Consider the following 18,257-nt stretch of genomic DNA (forward strand, 5'->3'; position numbering starts at 1 on the left):
CAAATAAATAACTTTTTATAACTGGATAAAAAGGATGTATATTTATTGCATATATTTTGCTTAGAACCTAAAGTGATAAGAGGAGGCCAGAGACCAGGATCAGGTGTTGGCAAAATTCCAGTTCCAACAAATGGTATAAATCTTTAATTTTAGCTTCAAGTTTTTATGTACACATGAAACAGTTTTTTAGAAGTATTTTATTGTTGTTAAATAATATTTGTTCATAAATAAACATTAAGATTCTAATTGTGATTCATACATTATTTTTCTAGCTATACTGGGAAGAAAAAGTTAAGTGCTGTGTTTAAAACTTTGGCAATAATAATAAAGCACTTTTTAATAGAATAAATTTACATTTCATTTTGGTTATGGTTTGAATTTGTTTTCTGTCAAGATTGAAATTTAATAAGTTGTATGCATGTTAAATCCCAGCATGTCTGCATGCATATTACTGTAAGGACGGCAAAGCAAAATGTTTTACATATCTGTGCTCAAAATGAGTTTAATGATTTCACATGAACAGCACTTATCCTAACATGTATTGTTACTAAAATATCAGAAATACAAGTTATTAGTTCAGTTATACTAATTAAAATTGTATTTATTTCATCTCAAATAACTTTCTTCTTGTTAATGAATTAAATCACTTAAAGGCTTGAAAATCATGACCATGTGCTACCCATATGAAATCAAAATACAGTAGAGCATTGCTACAACTGCTCTCTTATTAGTCATAAATGAAGGAAGTCCCCTGCTTTTGCAAATTGCTGCAAATTTTTTATTACGATTGAAACTTAAGCCTTTGTTGATCTGTTGCAGTGAAAATTTGAGAACACTACAAGAGATACAAGACAATTCTGCCAATGATTTCAAAATGGAATTATAGACCTTGGATGGCTGCATCACTCTTTGAAAAATGATTTTCCTATTAATGATGTCAAAAAATGTTGTGTTGGCAGCAATCTTTCTTTTAAAGTTTTGCTACTGTTGGATCGTGCACTAGCCTATCCTTTGGTCCTATTCATCATCATAAAATAATTTTATTTCCTCCAGATACCACTTCAGTTCTTCAGCCAGTGAACCAAGATGCTATCTTTAGTGAACATTTGAAAAACCGATAAAGGCAGCTGACAGCCCAGCAATCAAAAAATTAGCATATAGGTGCTCAAAAAACAATTAGAGATGCCTGGAATGAAGTTGCTAAATCCAGCCTGGAAGAAATTCTGCCCACGATTAATTAAAAACTGAATCTTCAAAGGTATTGAATTTTCTATGGAAAAAGCAATAATGACTGTGGTTGTAATAGTAAAATGGTTGACTTGGGAAATCTCTACGAAAACAAATGAATAGCTGAGCTCTTCTGTAAAGGGGCCTATCATTGAGGAACTTGTCAAAATTGCAGAACAAGGAACCAGAAAAAAATGAAGAACCTAATCCTAACAATACGTTTCATTGCAAAGACTTAGTGGCTTTTGAAATAATTGACTCCAGTCTTAAAAAGGAAACTGATGATTCAAATTTTGAACAGAGCTTGAATTTCTTAGTCAGTCTATAACATTTTCACTTTTGCATAAAATAAATGTGCTTCTTTATCGTTTTATGATTTAAAGTTTTAGTGTGGTTAATTTATTATGATTAATCATCATCATAAAGCTAATTACAGGTATAGACCATATTGGTCTGTTCTGGTCTCATTATCCATCCAATATACTTTTTTGAGGTCTATCCTGTCTTCTCATTCCAATTGGCTTATATTTCAGTATTTGTTTAGGATATCGGGTGTTGGCCATTCAGTTTACATGTTCTGTCCATTTTTGTTTATAATTGTTTAGTTTTTCTTCTATTGATTTTGTTTTTAGTTCTTTTAAAATGCCTTCATTCCTTTTTTTGATCTAATAATGTGTATTTTGCAGTTCTTCTCATAAATTTCATTTAACTTGTTTTTATTCTTTTTTATCTTGTTTGTTTATTGCCCAAATTTCACTGCCATATAGTAATGTGGGCTCTGCTAGATATTATATATTTTCAAGCATGTTTCTTTTTGTACTATATTGGGATTGAGTGTTCTGTTTATCAGGCCTATATAATCTGTAAAAAATTTGAAGTTTTTAATTTTATGTCTTTTTCTCCTTCATATGATATTTCACATCCAAGATAACTGAAAGTATTTATCTGTTCTATTATATTATTATTAATAACTATTTTACTTCTAACTGGAGTTCGTCCAAAAATGCCATTGTTTTAGTTTTATCTATGGAAATTTTCATTCCAAACTGTTCTACTATAACGTTTAAATTATACATTGTTTTTTGTAAATTGTCTTCCTTATCAATGACATTGTCAGTGGATTGCAAGGGGATAGTCAGTTGTTTGCAGATGATGTTGAGGCTGGGAAGGGTTATTAGTAATAGTGCAGTTGTGGTAACCCTGCAAGAGGATTTGAATAAACTAGACAGATGGGCAAATGAATGGGGGGGGGGTCGGTTTAATGCAGCAAAATGTAAGGTCTTGAGGTTTGGGACACGTCGATGGGACACTTCATACTCTATTGGAGGAGCTATACTGGAGGAAATAGGGGAGACAAGAGATCTGGGGGTTGATGATTGATAGAAACCTGAAATTTAGGGGACATATTGCAAAGGTGGTGAAGGTAACACAGAGGATTGCTGCAATAACGAGAAGGACACTGACCAGCAGAGATAAAAAGAGTTATCATTCCGTTGTATAAGACTCTGATCAGACCACACTTAGACTATTGTTCACAGATTTGATCCCCAGGATTTGAAAGGAATAAATTAAATGTGGAAAGGGTACAAAGGCGGATAACAGAGATGGTTTCAGAACTATACAATGTTAGTTATGAGGATCGGCTGAGGGAATGTGGACTACAGAGTTTGATGGATAGAAGAAGGAGGGGTGATATGATTGAGACTTTTAAGCTGTTGAGAGGTGGTTACATTGTTGACACTGGGGAGTTCTTTCGCTTGGTTGAACAGCATGAAGGAGTGATGACATGGGGCCATCCCTGGAAGTTACGAAAGGAAACTGTGAGCAAGAGGGTGAGGAGTGGTTTCTTTGAATGGAGGGTGGTTGAACCATGGAATGCATTGCCTGATAGAGTGGTGAGAGCGAGAATGGTCAATGAGTTTAAGAAGTGGTATGATAGACTGTTTCCTAAGAGGGACCTCCCATGATGAGTCTTGATAGACTGTGGTTTCTAGGAAGGACCTCCCGCAATGAGTCTTTTGATTCCATGGAGACCTGAATAATAATAATAATCTGATATTATTACCTGATCATCTGCAGATAATAGCATATTTATTTTGTTATTTCAGGAAATTTCTGTTCCTGGATTGTTTAAGGCATTCCATTGTATTAATATTTCATTAATGTAAATGTTGAAAAGTGTTGGAGACAGAGGACATCCTTATCTTACTCCTTGGTTTGTAGATTGTTTTTCAGACATTTTTTCATTTATTTTTGTATATATTCAATATTGTATGTAGTTTCTCAGGGGCTCACATTTGTGAGTACAGGCATGGCAAACCCGAGCTAGACCTGATCTTACTTCCTACAATATACATTTGGTATATGATATTTGTAGACTGGTCTTCTACTCTTCTTTCCTCTACTCTCTCTTACTTCTTACTCTCCCTCCCCCCCAGTGTTATTAGAGCAATTCGAGGGCAAGGGGGGGGGGGGTGACTCTTTCCTCTCAAACTGTAGTTTCCACTATCTACTAAAAAAAAAAAAAAAGGCAAGCCTAGTTGTCTTATGGTGGCAGTTCCACCACTAGGATACCTATTGTCATGCTAGTCACTTGACATAGGGAAACACATGTTACTTTCAAGTCTCAATGAAATCCAAACCGGACAGAAAACACATGAAAAGACTGCAAACTGGAAAAGGTTATTATGATTAATGATAATCATAAAAGCAGGTCTGCTGTAATGTATAATAATAAGCATAGATAACAGCACAGTCAGCAGTAATGTCTCTCAAACATCAAAGATTTATTTCTGATAGCATCAGTAATTACATTTTGGTGAAGAGACAACTGTGAAAAATCCGTTTAAAAATGAAAACACACAGTCTCAATAAAAATGTAATAAAATTAAACTGTCAATGAACAGATATTTTGGTTTGTTTATTACTAGCTGTCTTCGGTATAGAATAAACAGTGGAAAATTTAGGTGCAACACATTGACACTACATATTATAATGATTATACTATTAAAATCCAAAGAGACAGAGAGAGATTGACAACATAGTTGCTAAATAACAATTTCTCCTTTTGAACAAAAGTCCATCATTGAAGTTTAGGTGGGGATGATTTAGAAGAACCTCAGCACTCATTCAAGAACATTCGTTATTTTGTACATACTACAACGTATTTTTAATTCCACAAGACTGGACTTATAACATTTAATCAGTTATGAATATATGATTGGTGTTCTGAAATACATTTTACCACTGATTGCCCATTTGTCCAAAATAGAATAATTCCACTTACGAGGAATTAGATAGAATAGATCTAGAACAGTAGAGGAATTTAATCTTCACTTGATAACAATTAGAACTCATTTCCTCATGACAAAATAGTCAGTGCTATAACTGGGGGAGGGATATAAATTCAGGCTTGAGTAGATCAGCTCTGAGTTTATGACAGATGGATGAAGCAGATATCTCTCTCCTGTTTGAAAAGAGCAAAAGTCTGACCTTTGTTTAGATTTCAGTAACATATTTTAATAACTTGGAGAGAATGTGCTAAAGAACTGACAGCTCCGTTGACCTGGCTTTTCAATAAAAGTCTGGCTGCGGGAAAGGTACCCAGGAACTGGAAGACTGGAAGGAAGGTAAGATAGTGCAGCTGCATAAGGGCGGTAGCAGACTGGAAGTGTCTAATTATAGGCCTGTTTGTGTGTCATCTGTAGTTAAGGTCTTGGAGAAATTAGCAAGGGACTATATACAGTGTTGGGCAGATGAGGGTAATGTTATCTGTGAGAATCGACATGGATTTGTTAGGGGATGCTCTTGCTTTAGTAATATGATTGCCTTTTATAATAAAGTGACAAGAGCAGGCCATTTTTTTGGATTTTGCAAAGGCGTTTGACAGGGTGCCACATGATAAGCTGATATTTAAGTTGCAGCACATGGGTTTAAATTTAGTCAAATGGATTCAAGATTGGCTGACTGATAGGTATCAGAGAGTTGTGTATGGTGGGGCAATATCAAGAAAGCAGAAGGTTACAAGTGGGGTTTCCACAGGGCTCAGTACTGGGACCTGTATTGTTCAACCTTTATATCAATGATATTGTCAATGGATTGCAAGGGGACACTCAATGTTGTTTGCAGATGATGTGAAGCTGGGAAGGGTTATCAGTAATAGTGTGGATGTGGCAGCCCTGCAAGAGGATTTGAATAAACTAGACAGATGGGCAAATGAATGGGGGTGTCGGTCAATGCAGCAAAATGTAGTCTTGAGGTTTGGGATCCACCGATGGGAGGATGCATACTCGATTGGAGGAGCTGTACTGGAGGAGGTAGGGGGAGACAAGAGATCTAGGGGTGATGATTGATAGAAAACTGAAATTCAGGGAGCATATTGCAAAGGTGGTGAGGGTTACTCAGAAGATTGCTGCAATACTGAGAAGGATGCTGACCTGCAGAGATAAGAGTTATCATTCCGTTGTATAAGACTCTGATCAGACCACACTTAGACTATTGTTCTCAGATTTGATCCCCAGGATTTGAATGGGATAAATTGACTGTGGAAAGGATACAGAGGCGGATAACCAAGATTGTTTCAGGACTGTACAATATGAGTTATGAGGATTGACTGAGGGAATGTGGACTGCAGAGTTTGGTGGATAGAAGAAGTAGAGGTGATATGGTCGAGACTTTTAAACTGTTGAGAGGCAGTTACAGGGTAGACATTGGAGATTTCTTTCACTTGGTGGAACCACGGTGTTCGTTTTTTCGTTCATCCAACTTTACATTTGCTAGCCGTTGGTTGATCCCACATTCAAACATAAAGAAAATTTTTATTTCACTGCACCACTCTATGTTTGAAATTACACAATTATTGTGAAGGAATCGAGCATTAAAGAATCAGGAATCAAGTTAAACAAGATATTTAATTCTACTTAGTATTTAGATTCTACTCAACTGAGCATATCATTTACTGCTAGAACTTATGTATAATGCTTTCACAATTCTCATCCGTTAGGATTTCAACTTAGTTTCACTTTAAGCAACATCAGTATTCAGCAAAATATTTAAAAGTTAATTCATTTTAGTCTCAGAGAAATATTCATAATTTTCAATTTATCAAACACTTAACTGGGATTATCAATATTTATCAGAGGATTAAAATAATTCTTAAGAGGCTTACACATATGTTGTGAGATAACACATTCAAACATGAACTAATTCTTCAATGTGGTTTCTCACATTAGCTTCACAAGGAAATGAATAATATCACCCATTCAAGCTTGACTTGTTGGCTCCAGCAACATGAAATTTGACCAAGTTCTTCAGACACAAGCAACACTATCACACGTTAGTTATAGAATAGATATTCTTACTGGTATGATCATCATAGCTTGAACATTATGGAAAATTCCTATAACACTTCTAGGCACTTGGTAATCTTCCACTTTAGGCAACACAAAACTTATAATAACCCCGAGTTCAATTACTTATTTGTTAAGACTGGAAAATGTATTTTCTTGCTTGTAATAACTTGTCTTACAATAAATCTCACTCATTATTGTCATCCCTTCACTCAGGTAAATTCTTCTACAGGTGACAGGAAACTATAAATAATCATGAATTTGAAGTAAGATTCATTAAAATCAGAACAAGTTTCCAAATCCTTGTTATGTCATACGATCCCAGGATAGATCACATCTCATGACCTTCTTACACTCTCTCCATTTTCCTTCTGGTTCATTCTTCCACTATCTCATAATTCTCCTTCCTTTTTCTGCCCAAACTTGTTTTTATTTTCCACTCGTTCAGTTCTCAACCAAATTCCCACATGATCGTTGTACAGTTCCCTATGCCAAGGCACGTGCTATCTAAAAATAACTTAGTTTTCTGACAGCAGTCAATCAAATTACATTAGCAGAGTCCGTTAGAAATACTTTCACTTTCCGTAACAACAAATAAAATGCATATATTACAGTTCACTTAGAATACATTTACAAGTTATATAAAGAATTTATACAGAATAAATAACAAAAAAAAAAGATTACAATTATTATTTCAACAAACAAATAACAGTAAGTGTTTAAATTAGAATTTACATAGGAACAAACTTAGCTCAGGAAATGCAATGCATGTTAAATCATGAATGAAGTATTAATAATCATAAAATCCTTCATTCACAATTTAACAGCGGGAAGGAGTGATGACAAGGGGCCATACCTGGAAGTTACGAAAGGAGGCTGTGCACAAGAGAGTGAGGAGTGGTTTCTTTGCGTGGAGGGCAGTTGAACCTTGGAATGCATTGCCTCAGATAGTGGTTGGAACGGGAACAGTCAGTGGGTTCAAGAAGTGGTATGATAAAATATGAAAACTCCATGGAGGCCTGGATAATAATAATAATAACTTCTTATAATAGTCATGGATGTGTTGAATAAAGGGAATGGCTACATGATGATACTGCTGGATTTTTGCAAAGGCATTTGATAGGATGCCACATTGAATTCTGTTGAACAAATGGGAATGGATATGAAACTGGTGATATGGATAGGAGAGTAGTTGATAGATACCAAAAAGTGGTATATGGAAGTGCAGAATTTAGGAGAAAGCAGGTGAGTAGCAGTTGCCACAGAGCTCTGCACTTTGGCCATCACTGTTTAATTTGTACATAAATTTATTTATTTGTACATAAGTGATATATGCGTGAAAGTGTTCAAACCAGATTTAAGTTATGGATCTGAGAGGTGGGTTAGAAATAAACTTGATCAAAGAATAGAAACCATAGATATGAGAGTTCTGAGAAAAATTAGAGACCTGAAAAGATGGCATCACTGGCAGAAGCATATTAAAAATGAAGTCATTAGGAAGGAACTTGATGTTATCATTCAAGAATGTGTTAGCAGGGCTGATCTAAGGTGGTATGTATAATCACTTAAACAGAACGGGAGTGGAAAAGGTTAGCAAAACAGGTGTTTGATGCCAAGATGGCTGGTTCTTTAGCAAAGACCCAGAGGAAGGCCAAGGTCTTGGTGGATTAATTCATTCAGAAGTGCCTCCTTAGAAGACCAAAATGTTAGATATGATAATACTGGAGTGCTAACAAGTAATAGACTAATTTGGAGGAAAATTGTTGATAGGAGATTAAGTTTACATCATTATTAATCTCCTATCAACAATTTTCCTCCAAATTAGTCTATTACTTGTTTATAGCTTGTTTACCCCTTAAGGGTACCTTATCAAGAAATCTATCAATGGTAATAAATGATATAGGAAATGAGTTAGCAGAATTACAGTGCTTGAGAACAATTAGAATTACAATGAGTAACATAACAATTAACAGCATTAGAAGTTAGTAAACTCAACCTTAGAAAATAACTCTCAACCTTAAATGACAGTGTTTTCAACTTGGTTTTATGCAACACAACATTCAGCATAGATTCCTAATAACTTTAGCATTCAGTAATTAAGAACAGTTCTTTAGCAAGCAAGAAACAACAGTATGGCTGACATGTTCTGGCTGTAGCTAACAACTGAATGCTTATCTAATTTGCACTTGCTTTAAATTTTGATTAGAACAAAAGAGTTGTTGTTGAAATTATTATTCACACATACATCTAACAAACTGTATACACCAAAATTTCTTTAAAGAACTGTAATCATCAAACTTTCATAGAATGTTTCCAGTCATGGGAGATTAATTCCACGTTATGATTGAGTTTCTACCTGACATAACCTACATTATCATACTAAATTCTTAATTCCACTATATATATTCTCTTACAGATAGAAAGACAGAATGCCATACCTTGTAAAGAATATGGAAGTACTATCACTTAACTCTGTTAGCTTCATACCTTGTTTGACCCTCTCCATATGAGGCACCTATTCATGGTAAAGGAGACCTCCCAGTGACAATAGTGGCCCTTTTTTGCTCTTATTCTTATACTCTGCTTTTCTTCCCATGTTCTTCGCTCCACTTCTCCTGAGTCTTTTTAACTATCCCATATTCCAGACCACCATCACTGGGATCTGATGTTTGGGTTGGGGCAGCTCTGACATTCCACTCCTTAGCACATTCATTGCTTGCCAGAGATGGGCATCCATGGTGGATGGGGAGCTCTGGTGCTGAATCAAACTCCTCTTGAGAATGAATAATTTTTCATCCTCTTGTTTGTCAGGGCCCTCAACGAGCCCTAACCATGCACAGAAACATCAACTGAAAAAAAAAAAGAAAAAAAAAAAAACCTTAGGAAGCTGCAACAAATATACTGCTTTTCTTAATCCTACATTCAACAGGAGAACAATGTCCACTTTGGAAATTGTCACCGTTCTTCATCCAGAAGAGTTGGGGGATATTGTTATTGAAGCAGTAACACAATTGAAAAAATTACTTTGTGTAACATCTATTGGGGAAATGTCAGTTATGGTTATCCCCTGCGAAACCCTTAAACTTTTATAGAGGCATAATATCAGTGGGACCTCCTCAATGTTCCTGATGAAGAGATCTACTCTGAACTGAAGGACCAAGGAGTTGCAGCCATAAGAAGAATCCTCATACTTAGGGATAGCCACCTGGTTCCCACTAGGAACTTCATCCTTACCTTCAACACCAAAACAACCAATATCTGTCAAAGTGAATTATCTCAGCTGTCAAGTAAGGCTCTATATCCAAAACCCCTTGTGCTTCTTTAAATGTAAGAAATATGGCCATTCTCAAAATGCCTGTCATGGCTTTGCCATCTGTGCCCAATGAGGCAATAAAGATTGCAAGAATAAAGACTGTAAGAGTAAAACAATGAAATACTTTGTGAGGGAGACCACCCATTGTACTCAGGCATGCCTAAAGTGAAAAGACAAAAAGGAGATCCAATAAAGAAGAAAAAAACTGACATGCATGTCAATCCCACCTTTTTCTAACTACAACATTCCTGAATGGTATGATTTGCTTGCTTCTGTCTAGAGCACTTAAAGAGAACAGTATGGGCTCACAACCCAGAACAAGCCAAAAATGGACCCACTACACAATACTCCACTAATTCTTTTCTTTTAGGCTTACACGGTGATCCGAATACATTTTGGAAAATTATGGGAACAACTACCGTGTTTGAGTAAAATTTTAGTTTAATATAAACCAAAATCCACATTCGACGCCTCGACCTTTATATCAAGGTAACCTTCTGGAGCATATATACTATATACAGAGAAACAAGCTGTACTACAATCTACATGGATTGTTAAAATTACTGACCAACCGTTACAACAATTATTGGCCTCACCTCTGCTGAAATAAAAAAAACTTAGTAAGTTTTTTTTTATTTTTTTTTGATGGCTATGGTTTTACTGTAATCTAGATTCTTTTTTGATGATATTTTATGCAGTACTTTATTAATAGTATTTTTGTTATAGCCATTGTTTATAAATGTGTCGCTGATGATTTTTAGTTCCTGTTTCAGAGCTTGCTGGTTAGAGCAAATTGTTATAGCTTATCTCTGTTTTAAGTATGTTAATGACTCCATATTTTTGTGATGGGTGGTGGTGGTATGAAAATTAGCATATGTGTATTGCCGAGTGTGTGTCAGTTTGCGGTAGACTGTGAAGGATAGACTACCTGAAGGAAGACTTGTGACCAATGTATCCAGGAACAGGAGCGAGTTCTGATTTTCAATTTCAATAGTAAATTGTATGCGTTCATGTTGTTTGTTCAGGTGGCTAATTAATTAAAACTCCACTAATTAAAAACAATGATGGAATGTGTGCCACAGAGGATCAAAGACATGTCCCCCCCCCCAGATCCATTAATAGATGGCATGAATACCTCTTCCCTATACAAGAAGATACACTACTTGGAAAGAAGTGGACAGACACCATAGTGTGTAGAACAAACAGCCATGCCACCCACCTTAGTAAGCTGTAGGACCTCTATTTACTGCAGTGACTCAGCAATCCTATGAGGCATGCTTTCCACAAACATATGATAGCAACCAATGGGAATTTTGAACCATTCTTCCTGTAATGAGGCCCTGGACTGTTGTGAAGTGAAAGTCCCTTGATCTTGGCTGGTGTTCCAATTCATCCCACAAATATTCAATAGGGTTGAGATCAGGGCTTTGCACAGGGCCAAGTCTGGTGATGTTCATGTCCACAAAGCATGCAGTTAAGTAGAAACCTTATGACACGGTGTATTGTCCAGAATGTTCAGATACCTCTTGGAGTTCAATGTTCATGGCACCACAAACAGAGGTCCGAGGCCAAACCAGAAAAAACAGGGCCATACCATCACACTGCCACTTAGGAATTTCATAGTTGGGATTACATACTCCACTGAGAGACATTCACTAGTCATCCACCACACCTATCCATCTGATCAGTAGAGGGTGTAGCATGATTTGTTGCTCCATGACATAGCTTTCCAAGCTTCCACGTCTCACTGTACACACTCTTTGCACCACTGAAGACAACACTGAATGTTGGTTCGCGTAACATGGTGCTTACATATTGCAGTCCTACCATGGAAACCCTGTAGTGAAGCTTGGTTCTGAATGTTTTTGTGCATTCATGTTCCAGTTGAAACCTGAAACTTCACATTCGATGTGTAGGCCAACAAATGTTGGTTTTTACATATTATCCTTCGTATCACCCTATGATCACATTCGGCACTCAATAAAGGTCAAAAGTGGTCTAGGTAGTGGCCCTTCCCATAATGCATAGCATTATACATGACCTTACAGTCATGTGGGATACCAAGGCAATCGATATGATAGCAGTAGACTCTATATACAAGTAGCCCAGTTGTGAAGTTACTTCACGTGCAAATGAAGTAACTTGGTTATAGTATAACCAAGTGAAAAAAACTTTCAACATCTGCATAGGTTATAGTCATTTTATGCACTCCTTCTTATTGAGCAGTGATAATGCTTGTGTTTCGAGTTCTGTGATGCAGGAATAACCATCAGTCGTATTTTAACTGGCTGCTCTCTTTTCATTAATGAATGCAGTCACTATTTTAGCTGTATTCATAAACTATCTGCCTTATACACCCAGGCAGATTTTATCAAACTCACAGAGTATTCTTTCCTTTTTAAATTTGTACAAAATCAATATTTTTCACTATATATAGGCCATTTACATTATTTTATTTATATAATATTGTTTTTGCATAAGTTTTTAAATTGATTGTTTTCAATCTTTTTTTTTATGAAATTTTTTACACTTTACATCAACCTTTATATATATATATCTATATATCGTCTATACCTGTTTATGCTTTTGTTTATTTATCATGTAATTTTTATCTGTATAATGATGTTTAATATCTGTCTCAAAGAAATATGCAAAACGATACCTGAAGAACTAGGTCTACAAATAAATGGCATGAATATCAAATATATTAAATATTCAGATGATATTATTAATCTTGCAAAATCTAGAGCACAGTTGGAAAAGACGATAAAAATTTTAAATGAATATCCTTTGGAATGAAAAGTTTTGTACTACTTCCACTCTATTTCCAGTTAGCTTCTTCTCTTTTTCTAGCTCTCTCATGCTAAGCTTCAAACTACCCTTTCTCTTTTCATCTCCCTCTTTTTTCCTTTCTCTTTCCTTCATCTCTCCTCTTTTCTCTTTTGATTTGAGGTGCATGAAGTTTACATCTCCCACTCTACTCACATGATCACTAGAGATGAATAGATTGGTTGTGACTTTTGCTCATGCTCCATTTGATTAATATTATGATTATTATTCAGACCTCCATGGAGTCAAAAGACTCATCCTGGGAAGTCCTCCCTATGAAACACAAAGGTCTATCATACCACTCCTTGAACTCATTGACCATTCTTGCTCTCACCACTTTACCAGGCAATGCATTCCATGGTTCAACCACCCTCCACATAAAGAAACCACTCCTCATCCTCTTGCTCACAGTTTCCTTTCGTAACTTCCAGGGATTGCCCTTTGTCATCACTCCTTCCCGCTGTTCCACCAAGTGAAAGAACTCCCCAGTGTCAGCCCTGTAACTACCTCTCACCAGATTAAAAGTCACAAGCCAAGACTTGTAGAATATGGGATTAACAACAATAGCTACAGAATTCTTTGAAATGTATGTTGTTCTGACTTAAACCTTAATGATGGAATATCTATGTTCAAAGTCAGAAATTGTTAACAGTAATGTATGTGTATTTTTTTAAAGATCCTAATAGCAGAATAGTTTACAACTTAGCACTTGTGTAACTTCATTTCATAAGATAATCATTGTTACCTTGTTTATTCTACAGTAAAGGAGGATTGCAATACACAAACTGAAATAAATACTTTACGGTGTGACTGAAACAAAGAAGACAAAAACAAGTGCGTTCTTTCTAAGCAGCAAATATAAAATGTTACATCCCAGCAATAACAATCAAGGAAAAGAAGTAGCTATAGTATTCAACACTAAATACAAGAATAATTGTGAATGATTGGCAGTATCAGTCAGAGTAATGTGGGCAGATATTAGAATGGGGAAACTGGACAATGAGACTGTGCCTGTTGTCCCACATAAGATTCTACTAATGAAGAAATTGAGGAATTTTTTGAGCCATCAGAGAAGGCCACTGACAAAATGAAAAGTTGGTTCTTGTTGAAGATTTAAACAGCAGAGCAGGAAATTATTACCAGACATATAGAAATGTTTTGGAAAAATTTGAAGAAAAGTGCAAAGCTAATAATAATGGTAAGTATTTACTGAATTATTCAGGACATGGACTAGTTATTACTAACATTGTTTCAACATAAAAATATGCACAAATTTGCATGGAGAGAAGATGCAAAAAATAAGAAAAGTCATTGACTGTTATTGCCGATAACAATGTTTTCCCACTGGTTTAGGACACAAGAGTATATACAGAGGATTTCAAATAGGAAGTAATTGCTATTTAGTTTTGAGCAGAATAAAAGTGAATTACATATTAAAAGAACAGTATATAAGAAAGTTGTTGGAAGTTTTTCCACTTGGTTATTCTATAAATTAAATATACCAAGAAATTATATAATAAATTTAGTTTAATCTTTATCCAAGTGTAAGCAAACAAAGTTTGCGTTTGAAGTATCTTCAGGACTGAGGCAACTCATGGTAAAGGTGGACCAAACTGTCATCACTCCTTGTCTTAGTATCTCCCATAATGCAAAGGTTTTGACCTTTGCATTATGGGAGATACTAAGCATGTATAATTCGACCTTTGCATGTATAATGCTATGCATTAACGGACGGGCCACTACCCAGACCAGTTTTGACCTTTATCTCGTCAGTGAGAGCCAGACCCAGAAGTGGTGATACTAAAGCAGAAGCAATGGAGCCACTACCCAAACCGGTCTGGATAGTGGCCCTTCCCTTAATGCATAGTATTATACATGTCTGCAAGGAGATGTGCTTTGCATTATGGGAAATACTAAGACAAGGAGGGATGACAGCTTGGTCCACCTTTACCACGAGTTGCCTCAGTCCTGAAGCTACTTCAAGCGCAAACTTTGTTTGCTTACACTTGGATAAAGGATTAAACTAAATTTATTATAGTCTAACCGAGTCTTAAAAAAACTTCCAACATCTTTCTCTAAATCCAAGGAAATTATATACTTGGTTTAATCCTTTATCCAAGTGGATGCAAACAAGTTTGCGCCTGAACTATTTTCAGGATTGGGGCAACTCGTGTAAAGAAGCTAATGACTTCACATCACCTGCCTTAGTATCCCGTGATGCAAAGCACATCTCCTTACGGACATGTATAATGCTATGCGTTATGAGAAGGGTGACTACCCACACAAGTTTCAACCTTTATTGGGATCTAATCAGTGGGAGCCAGACCCAGAGGTGATACTAAGGTTGAAGTAATGCAGAAGTGATATTTATAACCACTTGGTTTAATCCCCTATCCAGGTGTAAGCAAACAAGATTGTGCCTGAACTATTTTCAGGACAGTGAAAAAACTTCCAATAACTTTCTCTAATCCAGAGTATTTTAATAATAAGGTGCGACACCTTGTGGCTACTCATATATGAAAATATGACTTCTGCATTACTTCAAGCTTCTTTATATGAGTTGCCCCAGTCCTGAAAATAGTTCAGGCACAAACTTGTTTGCTTACACTTGGATAAAGGATTAAACCAAGTATATAATTTCTTGGTATCTTTAATTTATAGTGTATAAGAACGTTTTAAAATGAACCAAAGTTGAGCTGCTTTCAGAGGTGAAATACAGACTCATACACTGATGTTATTAAAGAAAAATATGAAAGAAATTAAACACAAGAACCAAACTTTGGTGATTCAGTGGCAACCCCTGAAGAAAAGAAGAAAGCATGTGGAAAGTTCTGGCATGTAAGACAGCTTGTACTCTTAGCAAATACAGAAAAAAAAAATGTAAGAAAGCAAAGCACTGTGTAATCTTAGTTAAACACAAGTCATGGAAAGACTTTGTTAATATCAGGAAGACAGTATTCTGGAGGCTTTTGAAAAAGTTTAATAATGGAAGAAAGAGTATTGTGAAAGGAATCAAAGATAATAAAGGTGGCAGGAAAATGGAAAGTAAAGATATTCTAGATATCTGTAGTAATTACTTTGAAAGATTGCTATATGAAACAAGCAGTGGCAGCATAGCCGTAGAAAGCACTCAACAGGAATGCAGTCCAGAACACACCTCACTACTTGAAGTGGAGAAAGCCATCAAAAACCTAAAATATGGAAAGGCAGCTGGATAGATGAAATTTGGCCAGAAATGCTCAGATATGGAGTTATAAAAGTTTTACAGTAGCTGCATTGCATAATTCAGAATAGCTGGTAAGAGGGTTGAATTCCAGATGATTAGAGCAGAGCTCTCATAGTACCCATCTATAAAAAAAGGAAGTAAAACTGAATGTGAGCATTAAAGAGGTATTTTCCTACTGAATGTCCCTGGTAAGATTTATACAAGCATAACTGAGAAACATCTAAAAAAATTTTGGAGGGAAAGCTTGGTGAAGAACAAGCTGGGTTCAGGCCAAATAGAAGTTGTCAGGATCAGATTTTTACTTTAAGGCAGTTGAGAAATCTTGGGAATGTAACAAGGATTTGTATTTAGGCTTTGTAGATCAGGAAAAGGCATATGACAGGGTGCCAAGAGAAAACCTTTCAAATCACCAGTTATATCGTATAAATGGGACATTATATCAAGCAATGCTAGGTGTATCAGAAACAAAGGGGTAGAGTTTGTTTGCCTTGGTCAATATTTTTTAAAAAGCAATAAGGTGTCATTTAAGGGAATGTTAGCGAACAATGAGATAATGTAAAAACTCACTAGGATATCGGTATCATTAATAATTATATTTTCAATGGAGCTTTTAAAATGGGAAGAAGTTTTTTATATATGATATGGCATGACCAGTAAAGGAGCAAAAGATTTTGCTGACTGTTTAGATGTTATAAGATGAAGCCATATATCTGGGGGGACAGCAACTGAAAGGTTTGAATTTTTTTTGTGATATCAGGAGGCCAGGAAGAAACTGTTTTCAGTAGGCTTTTTAATTTCTTGATTTGCAATTTTGTGGGATCATAATTTAAAGGTCTGTAGGTGGAGCAGTCTCTAAGAATGATATCCATTTTCTTATTGTATTCAGTAGCATTGAGAATAACAGCAACACTTCCCTTGTCAGACCTAGTAATGACTATGCTGTTATCTTTACATAGTTTATTGAGGGCATTGAGTTGGTGGGGAGGGGAAGAGGGGATAGATTTCTTTTGGGAGGCAAAGATCTAGAAAATGAACAGACGATAGCAAGTGTAATATTATTAGCTATCTCAGGAGCTAAGTTATGGGTACCTCATTCAATGTTGAACATTAGGTCTAGTACCAGTAATTTCAGAAGTTTCAAAAAGAATAACTGAAAACAAAAATTAAATATATATCAGTAAGTGCAACTTCTTCATAATGTAGTTAACTTGTTGTCAAAAAAAAAGCTTAATGAAGATGCCCTAACTCTCGGCCACAATTTTGCTGTTACATCTCAACAAGTACCGGTACATTCTTAGCACCACTTTCAAACCCAACTTAAAACTAGCTGCCCTGTTTCACTCCACTAAAGACAAATTCCCTCCCCTCTCAGTTCCAGGTTCCTTGTTCCTGCAAGTTGCCCTACTATGCACAGACAGGAAGATCAGCTGCCATCCCAATGGAAGAACATAAAAAATGCATCTGCAGTCATGACTATGGTCAATCTGGCCTTGCAGACCATGTTTTGGATACAGCTTACAGAATCAATTTAAAAAAGACCGACATGCTCCATCACAGTAAATTTAGAAGAGGAGACTGTTTTTAGAACCTGCTACTGCTGCTCTTAAAAATCAGCCTAATTTAAATAAATATGGTTGCATAAAACTTCCCAAAATATGGGAAACACTAAGACTTTGAGATCCCAGTTTACATCCTAGACCACTGACAGGTGTCCATAGAGGACACCCCCACCTAATAAGGACTAGTCTTTTGTTGATGTGTTTCAGTTAGTTCTGTGCTGCCTTTGTGTGTGTGTGTGTGCATTACAAGTCTCATTTTGTACTCCCTGACGATGTCTCTGTAACTGAGATGAAATATTGGAAGCATTAAATACTATTTTTAATAATTTCCTAGTGCTGCTTCACCCCATTGCAAGTGCATAATGGTAAGGATCACTACCCAGCCCAGTATCATCATAGGAAGCTAGCTCTTGGAGACACTGAGACACTAATATATGGAAATATGACTTTTTCATTGATTTTAGTCTCAGAATCTCCACATATCTAGCTTCCAATGATGGAACCACAATAAAAGCCTGTAGAATGGCCCCATAATACATTGCAATATATATATATATGACAGAATGATCACTGACTCGGTTAACATACATAGTTTTATGAAGAATTAAATGACTAGAACCGAGATTTAAGTAAAAAGGTTTTAATATAAACACGCTACTAGTTTCGGCCTGTAACAGCCTTCTTCAGGTGAGATTATAAAAAGAAAAAACTTTATCTCCTGTTCTTGCAAATATTTACTTAGAAGATTTTGAAAC

The 18,257-nt window shown here is 35.9% G+C and overlaps 1 protein-coding gene across 2 annotated transcripts in view; it reads left to right on the top strand.

Annotated features, from left to right (window-relative positions):
* The window catches only part of LOC150099979 (kinesin heavy chain-like), a 579,478-nt gene that overhangs the window by 540,212 nt on the left and 21,009 nt on the right, over positions 1-18,257 (top strand). For both annotated transcript variants that reach the window (XM_090403282.1, XM_090403283.1), the window contains exon 26: positions 65-133. In XM_090403282.1, coding sequence (XP_090259408.1) covers positions 65-133 — 69 coding nt within the window. The remainder of the gene's footprint in view (positions 1-64; positions 134-18,257) is intronic.

This window comes from Typopeltis vanoorti, chromosome 13, assembly GCF_054136105.1.
Source record: "Typopeltis vanoorti isolate ZY-2024b chromosome 13, IOZ_Tvanoo_1.0, whole genome shotgun sequence".
Lineage (NCBI taxonomy): Eukaryota > Metazoa > Arthropoda > Arachnida > Uropygi > Thelyphonidae > Typopeltis > Typopeltis vanoorti.